The sequence below is a fragment of the Pterocles gutturalis genome, unplaced genomic scaffold (genome assembly GCF_000699245.1).
Source record: "Pterocles gutturalis isolate BGI_N339 unplaced genomic scaffold, ASM69924v1 scaffold11376, whole genome shotgun sequence".
Taxonomy (NCBI): domain Eukaryota; kingdom Metazoa; phylum Chordata; class Aves; order Pterocliformes; family Pteroclidae; genus Pterocles; species Pterocles gutturalis.
In genome coordinates this window covers 6,876-18,980 of record NW_010098029.1, presented here as the reverse complement: position 1 = coordinate 18,980, position 12,105 = coordinate 6,876, and the positions used below count along the sequence as shown (strand labels likewise).

The 12,105-nt window shown below is 39.1% G+C and overlaps 1 protein-coding gene across 1 annotated transcript in view; it reads right to left on the bottom strand.

Annotated features, from left to right (window-relative positions):
• LOC104471992 (unconventional myosin-IXa-like) overlaps window positions 1–12,105 on the bottom strand; it is a gene marked incomplete at its 3' end in the record, with an annotated part of 50,726 nt that overhangs the window by 34,744 nt on the left and 3,877 nt on the right. The window contains exons 3-6 of the mRNA XM_010087520.1: window positions 10,835–10,897; window positions 9,508–9,607; window positions 2,988–3,085; window positions 204–330 (exon numbers count right to left, since the gene is read on the bottom strand). Coding sequence (XP_010085822.1) covers window positions 204–330; window positions 2,988–3,085; window positions 9,508–9,607; window positions 10,835–10,897 — 388 coding nt within the window. The remainder of the gene's footprint in view (window positions 1–203; window positions 331–2,987; window positions 3,086–9,507; window positions 9,608–10,834; window positions 10,898–12,105) is intronic.

Sequence of the window (12,105 nt, the reverse complement as noted above, 5' to 3'; positions counted from 1 at the left end):
CTGGAGCTGAAGAGTAGGGGAAAGAACCCTACATTAAAAACCTCATTAAAGAATCTTTATAACTTTTTACTGGCAAACATGAACAGCCCATATGAACAGTAACATGAGAGAACTTACTCTTCAGCGAAACTGGAAATAAATTCTATTATAAAACAGGTGGTTCATTAGGTGTGAACGTTATAGAACAGAAAGCAAAGGCTCACCTCCAGCAGGTCCGACACGATAGGTAGTATTTCAGGGTTACAAATATCAATGGAGTCATCCCGGTAAGTCTTCTTTTTGTAACGGATGTTACCCAGGTGTAGTATCGCCGACAAGAGAGAGAAAATTCTAAAGAAAATAAAGAGAACTCATTTTCACTCGGTTGTTTTTTCTTAAAGCTAACGAAAAAGCAAACCACATCCCCAAACATCCAAGTGCCACTGTCATATTTGATTCATTCTCCTGATTTTCAATCCAAAGCAGTTTATGTCCCAGATCTCTACAGGTTTCCTCAAAAATGATGCTCAAATTAAGCATCCAAATCATCTCATGTTAAAAGTATCTTCACTTAGTCAAGTACCAAACTTGCACTGGTATAGCCTTCTTGAAAATTATTTAACACATCAAACCCACAGGTACAAAATGGCACCCCATATTATAAGAAAAAATAAACCACCTAGTAATCTAGATATCCAGATTAAATATCTATCATGTAATTGCCTAAATTAAGGGGGAACCTGGACTCAGCCATGCAGATGATCCTTCTCAGTCCCCTGGCACAAGTATTTATCACCTTCTCAGATCTAGTCCCCAGTAGGACGCCTATACAAAAAAAGTATAAATGCTTTTATAATATCTAAGCATACTGAAACAGAGAAAAGACGTTACACTTCAAGTAAATTTATCCAGGCAATTTTTTTGTTTGTTTTAATTTCATCATTTTTAAATTATATCCTCACCCCTCTGAAAAAAAATAAAAAAATTCAACCCTTCTCTGAAAGAGGAGCTCTGAGACTATCGAGTCATGGCTGACTTCAGCAAGAAACTCCACCTGTCCCTATTTCTACACTTCCAGGGTGCAAAAAATTAATAAAATCCAATTGGATTCCCAGCCATGCCACCAGCTTGCCTGCACAACACACCTTCACCTCTCCAAGCTGGTCCTTCCTTTTCTCTAAAATTGTGATAGTGATCCCTTATCATGAATGACAGGGATGCAATTATGGACATTAGACTTCTGTAACTGTTTCCACAAACGTGAAACCCCAGGTTTTGCTATAAAACGTCACTTATAGAAGAACAGTAATACTTAAAATGTCCTTCCTTTTTACACTCAGCTGAAGGTGGTTACTTTTTCATATTACAGTTGTGCCACGCCAAGTAGAATCAATTTGCCCATATAGCGAAGAATCCGCTACATTTTTGGACAGGTAAAATTCCCCAGGAGAAATACAAGAACGTGTGGGCCAAGAAAAGTTATTGCACAGTAGATCAAAAGCGTGAATTTAGGGTGACATCCAGCTCTGCTCAGCCCAGGCTGAGTGCTTTACTCTGTCAATTCAATTCCCTTCCTCTACAGCAACCTGGCACCCTACAGAGGCTTTAGAAAAACCTTGTCGCTGAAATCTGATTCCTGAAAGATAAGGAACCCCACTGACATATCAGATATTTGCATTAAAAGGATGTCTGCTTGGGTTTATCTGTGTGTGTGGAATGGATAGAGAAAAAGCAGTCTTACTTCCCTAATTAATTTGTTAAAAGGTAGGGATAAAGGATTGTGAAAAAGAATTTCAGCTGGGTGAAAATTTCTTGTTGGAGCAGAAGGCAGGACAATGTCTCGTAGTTAAGGGCTTCTAACTTCTGGCTCAGATACGTGTTAAAAAAACCAAGAAAAATGATACTCAAAAGAACAGGAGGTAATCCACCCAGTTGCAAAAAAAAAAAAAAAAAAAAAAAAAAAAAAGTTTTATGTTAGCATCTTAAATGTCATTTACCCAAGGTGATTTCAAATGCCATTAGTACAAAGCAGTAATTCTCTGTTCTCACATAAACCTCCAAGATTTCAGACAGAAAGAACCACGTTCATTAAATTATTGTTTGAACATTTGGACTTGAAAAAGCACAGGATTTCTCATTGTGTTTCAGGTACTGATGTGCTTAATGACATCAAAACTGTACTAATCTTGAGCTTATTTTTTCAATATATATTTTTCTATGCCTGTTACTAACCTTAATAACATATTTGTCAAATTCACTGAAGCCAACGATCAACACAAGAGGAATTATTTTCTAGTTTCAGTTCAAGATGATCCTCATGAAGCATGTAATTCCTTGCCGTCGGTGCAAGGCAGTATTGCAACCCAACTAAGTCCAGTTTTTCAACCAGCACTTCCAGTGAATTAGTGAACAAAGGCCAGCTGGAAATGAGTCTACAGAACCGGCAATTGCACGCAAAGGATTAAGCATGATGACTAATAATCAGGATTTGATTAAACCAGGATCTGAATTCATGACATGCAGAGTAAGCCATGACTATTCATGAACGGTTGAAAAATACTTCAAGATTACAACTTCCTCCCAACGCTCCATTTGCATAAAGCGAATTGTTCAATACCATAATGATGGGCATATTTTGTTGATATCTTTACATTTGGATTATTCCTTTATTGTATGAATGGTCAAGCGTCATGATTCATAGAACCACAGAATGGTTTGGGTTGGAAAGGACCTTAAAGATCAATTTCCAACCCCCTGCCATGGGCAGGGACACCTCCCACTAGCCCAGGTTGCTCAAAGCCCCATCCAGCCTGGCCTTGAACCCCTCCAGGGATGGGGCATCCACAGCTTCTCTGGGCAACCTGGGTCACTGCCTCACTAATTACCCCTTCTCACCAGTGTTACATAGAGCACAACAGTTACGTTAGCTCAAGTCAGGTGAATTATCTCACCGATTCTGGAGGTTATGTTAACTAATATACTCTTCAAACTACGGAAAATCAACTCACTGTTTGCGAGTCTTGGGAAGAAACCCCACCATCTCCATGGCCAGTTGTAACCGCTCAAAGTCATGCTTCAAGTCCTCCCCTTCCACGGAAAAGCAATCCTGTTGGGTTCAAACAGAAAGATTCAGCGCTGAAGGAAATTCAGATCTGAACAGGTCCAGATGGCCATGTCAACATTTCATAAATATAATTTAGTGACTTCCATGCCTTTTACCGGTGACTAGAACATTTCCAATCTGGCACAGGGTAATGAGACATCCAGGAGGTCTCACTGCCACTATGAGGAATAACTGTGGCTAATTACCACCAACATCCAGCCCAGGGACGGGGATTCACACCATCATAGCCGATACAGCAAGAAACGCGTATGCAATAAAATCAAAACCAGGACTGGCAAGGCAGAATCCTTCTTCTTAAATATTAGAAAGAGTATGAACAATTAATTTTTAAAAAAATTTCTTTTGTTTTTCTTTTTTCCTTTTTTTTTTTTTTTTTTAAATCAAGCTGTTTAGCAAAATCTGCTTCTACAAAGACTTTCTGGAAAAGCTAACCAGAGTGCAAATTCCAATACAACAATTATTTATTGTACACAAACATTCGTCTCTGTACTGCATTTTTATTCAGCACGGTGAGATGGGCTTTCAAAGGACGTCACATCACATCTCCACCACAAATGCCTTGGCTTGAATAGCCTGGACCTCAGAGGGGACTGTGTTGGTAGAATTTTTCCAAAATGATGTTCTTGGCTAATTTTTCCTGGAGATACATTATTTCCTAGGCTTAACCTAGAGGTGAGTCACACCATCTGAACAGTTTGGTGAGAGTTTGCCAATGTGGGACAATCAGCATACGAAAAGGATGTGAATTAGCAACAAGGTGAAATACATTACACATTTACAGGCAGTTTATTCCACATTAAATTCTGGTCCATTAGGAGTTCCTACAACTAAAGAGCAGGAATTCAGTTTTAAAAGAGAATTCCCATAATTTCATGCGAAATGTCAGTGAATTAAATCCTGCATAGGAAAGGGAAAGCTTTATATATAGTTTTCACTAACTTTATTCTGACTACCAAGATGCTTTCTAAAAATGTGAGCATTGAGAGAATTTGAAATCCACTACATTTTCTATTTCTTGGCAGCTAATGTGCATGAACAGTTTAATTTTTCAGACAATCCCCAACCTGATGGGAGTCACTGATACTTTTAGGGAAATCCAATGACATTCTGGACCCAACTAATATTGTCCTTCACCTGTAGTTAGGGAACACAGTTAAATTAATGCTCCTTAAATTAGTACACAAACTAGTATATCAATGCCAAGTTCCTTTTGCTTTGGCTCACCTTGGTCCCACACCAGATTATTGATTATTCTCTCTTGCTTCACAACCCTTATTTAATACTTTTCCCCTTTGCTGCCTATAAAAATTCCCCATCTCAGAACCAAAATTAGTCCATCGTGCATCCCACAATATAGTGTTATCCTAAGCCTCAGAATATTTTGCTAACACTGAAATAGAGACTTTCTACAAATTAATCCAGACATGCTAATTAAAAATTATAGCTGCAGTTTCAGTGACAATTAATTAAGCAGCTTGTTATCCATGTAGTTTCTTTTGCTCACTTGTCTGTAGATCATATTTACCATGTGAGCAAGTGTGCACAAAATTCTGCACAAATAATTCTGAAAGTCTGCACTAAACAGGGTGATGTGAATACTACAGCAAACATCATTGAACAGGTACCAAGTAGTCCCAGGATGATGACTGGTACTTGAAAAGAGACCTGTACTCACTTAATATAAATAATACACTAACTTAATACAAGTCATAAATACAGAATATAGAGAATGAAGTTATTTTATAGTATCAGTTTTGTGTCTTTCAGCACCTATCTGCATTTCAAGCCTCACAATCATATCAGTGACACGTTCTTTATCCCACTCTGTAGCATCATTACAGCAATAGCTACTGATTACAGGGGGAAATTTTTTATTTCAACATAGGAGGCTATTCACACACAACTGCCTTATCGCCTCAACTAAAAGCTAGAGAAGTTCAACTAGACAAGAAAATCATTGGGGACAACAACTTCATATTGCACAAAGTGAATTTTGTGATGTTGAACAGTAAGACCATTGATTGACCTAAACTCAAACCTTGGCCAACTGCCTTCCTCAGCTGCTACACATACACAGAGGAGAACCTGGAGAAGTTTTCACACCCTCTATGGTGGGACGTGGAGTCTGCAGGACAATAATATACCCTGAAATTCTGCAAATAAGTATTTTTTAAAACTTTTTAAAAAGATACCAGCTGTCACTTTTAGTGGCACTCCACATTCCAGGAGACAGTTTCATTTTGTGGCATCATTCATCCAAAATTAAGTCACGAGTCAACAGCAAAATACCATAGCCAACTCAGAAGTAGCACAATCTCTGCCAAAGGCAATTTAATTAACAATTTACATAACAATTGCCAAACTCATTAATCCGCATGGAAAGGCCTTTTGCGAATTATCTGCTTAAAAGCAGATGCTCTCTGTAGTATTTCAGCTTTGTACTGTTTCCTAATGGATGATAAATGGATGATAATTATTTTTAAAAAAGGAGTTTCTTTGATATTAGGGCAGACAAGCGTTACAAAGTCCATACCCACAGACTAAACTTGTCATTAATATTCTGCTGGAGCAATTAGTTTCCCAGCAAAAGTGAGTCCCTTGCTTACTATCATCACATTGAAGCAATCCATGGATTTCCATGGAAGTTTAAAGACGATACAATAAATAAGGGATCTTTATAAACTGCACATCTGCAGCAGGTTGAGGCCATGGTTACAGGGAGAGGCCCAAGGTGCGCTTAAGAGTGAATCATCAACTGAAGCCTCAAGAAGAATATGTGATTTACCACAAATATCCCAGAAAATTATCCTGAATAAAAGAAGATACCAGATGAGCAACCAAATCGTAATGGCACACAGTTTTGCTGTGCAAAATAAGGACAGCTAACATGGTAACCCCTGAGCTGGCAGGGCACTACTGGCCCCTCCAGGAGAAGTTATTAAATTTGGTGTTTGTTTTAATTTCAGTTCCTCCAGGAAATTGTTCTAACCTATTCCTTAAGCAACTAAGGACTTTGCAACTTAAGGGTATACAGAAAAGCATCTGCTCTTCACTCCCTGCTCTAGTAGGACCTCGAAGAATGCCAACGTATTACGGATGCTGCTGGATTAAGGATGCCAACACAATATTCAACATTTTTAAACCTTGGGGGGTTAGACTCTCTTTCACTCCTCCCCTCCTAAGAATTTGGCAGCAAAATCTTGCTGTTAAGATGCTTATTTAGTCCCGTGTCCTTCACAGATTACCTCTGTCTCTTCCAGATGCATTGGCTAGAGTTCAGCAATCGTTAAGCACACAGTACAATCTTTTTTTTTTCTGAAACATGCTTCCCCGTGCAAGACAAACCCAACAGAGACCATCACGGGACACACAGACACCCAAAGCACGTCGCCCACTGAAGCCACCGCGTCCAACTTGATTGCGCAGGAGGAGCCAGGGAAGGGGGAGAAGCTTCACTGTTCCCTTTTTTGGGTCGATCCATTTGGAAAGGATGATCGTGTCAGCAGAACTATTTTAGGAGAAAGATTTGATTTTCTCACAGATGGTTAGGGGAGATGTTTTTGAGATTTGTCTTTTTTTTTCCCCTGGAAGCTGGAGAGCAGATACACTGCTCATGATCTGGTGCATCTCCCAGGGCTTCCAGAGAATGATTTGCTGTTTCATCACAAAGGAATATAAATTTTCACATCGCTGCCATATCACAGTTTCCATAAATCATCATGTATTATACCAAGAAGGAAAAAAAAACCAACCTTCTTAGTTTGCTAGAACTAAATGACCATATCCGACTGTTGGAGAAGCTTTCCAGACAGAAGGAACCAAAAAGGAACAAGGGAAAAAAACATCCGTATTGTCACGAGCTAATACACAAGTGACATGACTGCAAGGCGGAGGAAGGGAGAGGATAATTAACAGGTTAAACTTAATTTGGCTTCCTTTTCTGCTCAGCTTTTGGTGCACCTAACAAATTCAAGTGAGCAGCAGCTCTGCACCAGCAACATAGAAGACGTGGGTACTTGTACTGACCGGCTCAGAGTCATAGCAATAATCATCCCAGCTCTGTCTGAGGGGTTTCTTTGTCATCTGAAAGCAAGGCAGACCAGGTTAAGTAGTGTTCAGACCAAAAATAACTCCCACTACATGCTCTTTAACCAGGACAGCAACGTTGACTTTCCAAGTAAAATAATTATTGTTATTCTGTGTAGTCATTCCTTTTATCTTCCTTTTTTTTTTTTAAGGTAAGATTTATAATGCTTTTGCACTTCTGGTGCTTCGATTCCTGCTTTCAAGATGCTGAGGACCTCTCATGCAATAAGCTTAATGGATTTTAAGATCTTTTCTTTTCTCCACCGTAGCAGAAACCTTTGGTTTACCTTCAGCTGAAGAGCTATTGATGTAAAATCACACTGAAGAGCAGATTTTTTGTTTCTACTCTCAACATCTGCTCTAGACAAGCGTAAGTGCTGGAAAAGTGCAATTCTCCAACCGATTAGAAAGCAAAACTTGAAAGCTTTTTAGGAACTTCCATCTCTTTCCTGGGGATGGAGTTGAGAGAAGTCAAAGGACACGGCCAGTCTCTGAGCTGAGAGAACAGTCCCGAGATGGAGAAGACACATGGTACCAGAGCTCTTAACAAACTTCAAGTAATGACTTAATCCTGCAAATCACTAATTTCAAAATGGTTAAGTGTGAATAACCAGCACAGAAAAATGCGATGGCAGTTACACCTTTTTTTTTTTTTGCCTTATTTTCCTTTTTCCCCTTTGCCTATGGGGCATGGGAAAGCTGTCACTGCATCGTCAGAAAGCCTTCATATGAATCGATGCACTGAAAACATCTGAATGAGCGATTTTCCCCATAGCTGTCAGTGTTAAATGGTCTCTCTAACACTAAGCCTAATTATTAAAAATTCAAAATTTATTATAATAGAAACCCTAAAAATTCAGACTGTCACTATCAGCCATACATTGTGGTCAGGCAAGTCCAGAGTCTGCTTCCCTGATCCGCTGGACATACCTCAGGATCCTTCTCCAGCCTACTTGCCCGCACCATCGTCATTCAGATTAAAATAAACGCTTCAACCTAAATTATCACATTCCTACTAGCTCTACACACTACCTGCCATTGGATTTATAATTTTACTTTAAATATTAACGCCCTCAAACTGCTATTAAGAAAAAAAAGGACTATAATTAAAAGCAATGCTTTTGACTAACGTAAAACTACTGGCTTGCCCAACAAAACCCGTGAATCTGACAAAACATTGCATCCCAATGGATCTTGGCATTTTCCGCTGCAAAACCACAGCAGATGGCTGTGAAGATCACACCACGTTCTTCAACCAACGCCTGAGGCACAAAGATGGTGAGCAAAAAGCCTTCAGCTCTTAGTATGTTCCTCATTTGTACGAATTTCCTGATCCTGCTAAGAGTGAGTGGGAGTCATTAATACTAGAATAGATTTTGGTTTTGATAGCCTGCTTTTAAAAGATCTTTTAAAAGCCCCGGGCATTTGAGATGTATTCCAGAGTTAAATTCTATTTCTAGAAAGACTAAAGGCTACTTGGGTTGCGCTGCGTGTACAGGTTTCTCTCCAGCTTGTGGGTTAAATCACCCTTTATTGTGAATCATGTTTCAATGCCAAGAAAATTGCAATTAGTTAAAATCAATGTAGAACCTAACTACTCTTCCACATCCTCCTAATCCTTTTTTTTCTTTTTTTGAGCAAAAAGCAGTAAAATCCCTATTAACAAGCATCAGTGGACAACTGTATCTTAAATACCTGAAATAAATCATATCTTCCAAAGTAGGAGTTGAGTTGGTCACTGGTAGTATGCCATTTTTAATTCTCCCATTTTCAATGGTTGCTGTGGTTTTATTTATATTAAACTGACTACATCGTTAAACTCAAAGGATCATGCTAGCAGCCAGCCATGAAGCTACAGAATTAGGACTACCTCATGCAAGATGTTACATCCTGACGACACATTTTCCCCTTTTCTCCTGCTCAGCAGACAGATGTTAATGAGTAAATGCCATTCACACAGATAACAGGTAAATTATTACTGTTTTAATTGTCACGGGGAGAAACCAAATATATTTAACATAAATGCCATTCACACAGATAACAGGTAAATCATTACTGTTTTAATTGTCAAGGGGAGAAACCAAATATATTTAACACACTCCAGGTAGAGGACAAAAATAGAAAACACTGATTTTCCCCCCCCCCCCCCCCATGCTATCAGTTAGACTACCAACACAGAATTCTTTCCAATGACGGAGGGCTGCCTCTAGAGCCTTAAGACAACCCATTTTTACTGCCCAACACACTCTTTATTAGCATTAAATATCAGCAGTAGAAAAGGCAAAACCGTGTATCATATTCCTGTCTAGTATTCCCACCTGGTTGAGGTAATGATATTCCTCAGGCTGCTTCAGATGAAATGCTGATCTCTCTTCCTCACTTGCGCCAGCCAGGAGGTAATAAAATACATGGTAGTTCCTGGTGACAAAAGGGAAAAAAAAAATGTTAGACTTCAAAACAAACAGCAGCATTAAGCAGAGAAGTGGCTGTAAACCTCATAACCTGATTTTCCAGCTTTTCCAAAATCAGCTCTGAATGCTGTTTAGAAATGGCCAGTACCGACTTTGCAGTGATGCAAAAGATTAAACTAAGGAATGGAGAACAAGATCCCTCTTCTCCAGCCAAGGACAGCCACTGCCCTAGAATATACTTTAAGAATTCCTAGCCGACATTGTCACATTTTCCTCCAGAAATGTCTTTATTAGAATCAAAACAACATCTTTCCTTGCAATGCAGAAATTATTATTAATACTCTATCACCATTACAAAGGTAATGATTTTGCAGTTGCAGTTCTGTAAGACAGAAGGGAAAAAATCTTCCATTTTTATGGCTACTCAAATATTCAAAATACTTGAATGTTACTAATACTAAAAACACCCCAAGGGACACTCATCTGTTTTGCTTCAAGACAGCTCTAACAGGGATTAACGCTAAGAGTGGAGCAGGATTTCTAAAATTAAAACTTTGCTTTTCTGTTGGATGTTTTCCAAGAGGAAGGAACCAAGTTTAATCATCTTGCAACACCCAAGAGTACATTTGTCAAGGCAGTACACGCGATTTAACTTCGGGATCAGCCCAGGAGCATTCCAGAAAACTTCTCGCACGTTGTCTGTCTCAAAAAGGAAACACAGACAGGAGTCCCAATAGTTGAAAGATAACTAGAAGCAGCAAATTTATTTAAAATCAAAGTAATAATTACTGAGAGAGGAGTATGTAACAAGTAATATGTTGCAAGAGCAATTTGCTTAAATTTGTTATCTATATAATTTTAGTTTTTTCTAGAGGCCCTTCTGATGGGTTCAATGTGTTAAAAACTGTAAAATGGAACTAAAATACCATCTCCCTTCAAATTAGATATTAAATAGCTGACAAGTTGCACAAGGAAACAAATGGTACGTAATAATCCATATGACATGAATCAATGGAAAATATAAGTCAAGGACTGTCAATAAAAATAATGGAGTTTCTTTTTCCTGGGTAGTACATTCCTCCCTAAACAGCAAAATATAAAATGCATTGTTTATCTTCAAGCACAGGGTTAGGAGAGTGAAAATCGTGAGATCAGTGTTTTAAGTTATCTGCGCCCCACTATCGGCACATATAGAAGTCAAAACCAACCCTGGAAGGAAGATTTAGGCACCTACCGCTCATTGTGCTCCTGATAGACTAGTCTCGATTTCTCCAGGAGGTACTTTTCAACATAAGCTCTGGAAGGAAAAAATAAAAGCGTTATTCATTGACCCAATATTCCACTTAAATGAACACAGCCTTACCAGGACTTTTCAGTCTTAGTACGCACAAAAAAAGTTTCAGCCTTGTTTCACTTAGTTATATAAATTTCTTCCTAGGCAGAACAAGCCCAATATTATGTTTGGCTTTTGAGGTTTCTTCGGTTTGATACAAAGCCAACACTAACTTGGATATGAAAAACATGATCTCAGATGCGTCAGCCTATGGGCAGGGAGCGCGGAGGGGAAATTTTGACAGCAACGAAGAATCTCAGATACCTATTTAATCCAAAGCCAGCAAAATCAAATTGCTTGCAGACCAAGATCTGTGCACACAAGAAATAGATCTGGGTGCAAAAGTTTGCAAGACCGGATTTAGCTGCAGAATGGGTCCCCAAATCACCATTCCCTCTTCCAGAAGAGCCACTTCTCAACAAAACCTCAGGTTATTCACTTGTGGCTGCAGACAAAAAATAAACAATTGCAGAAGCTCCTTATTGGAGTTTACATTTTCTCTTAAGAGTCTCCATAATAAACATATTTAATTTACATAAGAAATTTTTTTTTCAAGCTTGTAGAGCTAAAACAAGCTTCAACAGTTTTTTTTTCTTTCAAACAATACTAACCAGTAATGATAGGGATTTAGAAACCAGAGCTATAATTGGCAATTTTGACGATGTAGCTGTGCTTTTCCAGCTACAGAGCACCAGTGACGTGGCACCGACAGGAGCAGCCACATACGGATGGGGAAGCCCCATGAACCTTGGGCATGGCAGGACAAAGAGGTGCTTCTACGCTCACTTCTCCACCGCAGTCTCCAGATGAGGAAGACAGACCTATTTGCTACTCAGTAATTCTCTGCTCCTTTCACTAAAAAATAAAATAAATCATTTGGACGTGCTGCAGAGGAAGCTGAGAATAGTCTATGGACACCCCTCACCTATGTTTGCTTTTTAAAATCTCCTTTCTAACCTGGAATCAATTTCTCCTTTCCCAAGCCACGCCATAAATTCACTGCCAGCTCGGTGAACAGAAGAGTGAAAAAGTTATCAGAGTGTCCCAGAACCCACTCCCACCCCTGGGCAGCAGCTCAGCATGCTGTTGTACGACAACCTGGATCATGTCCACCGCCCTTGATATCTCATCCCTCCCCCTGAGATTTCTGCTCCTATTATAGACTAAAAAAA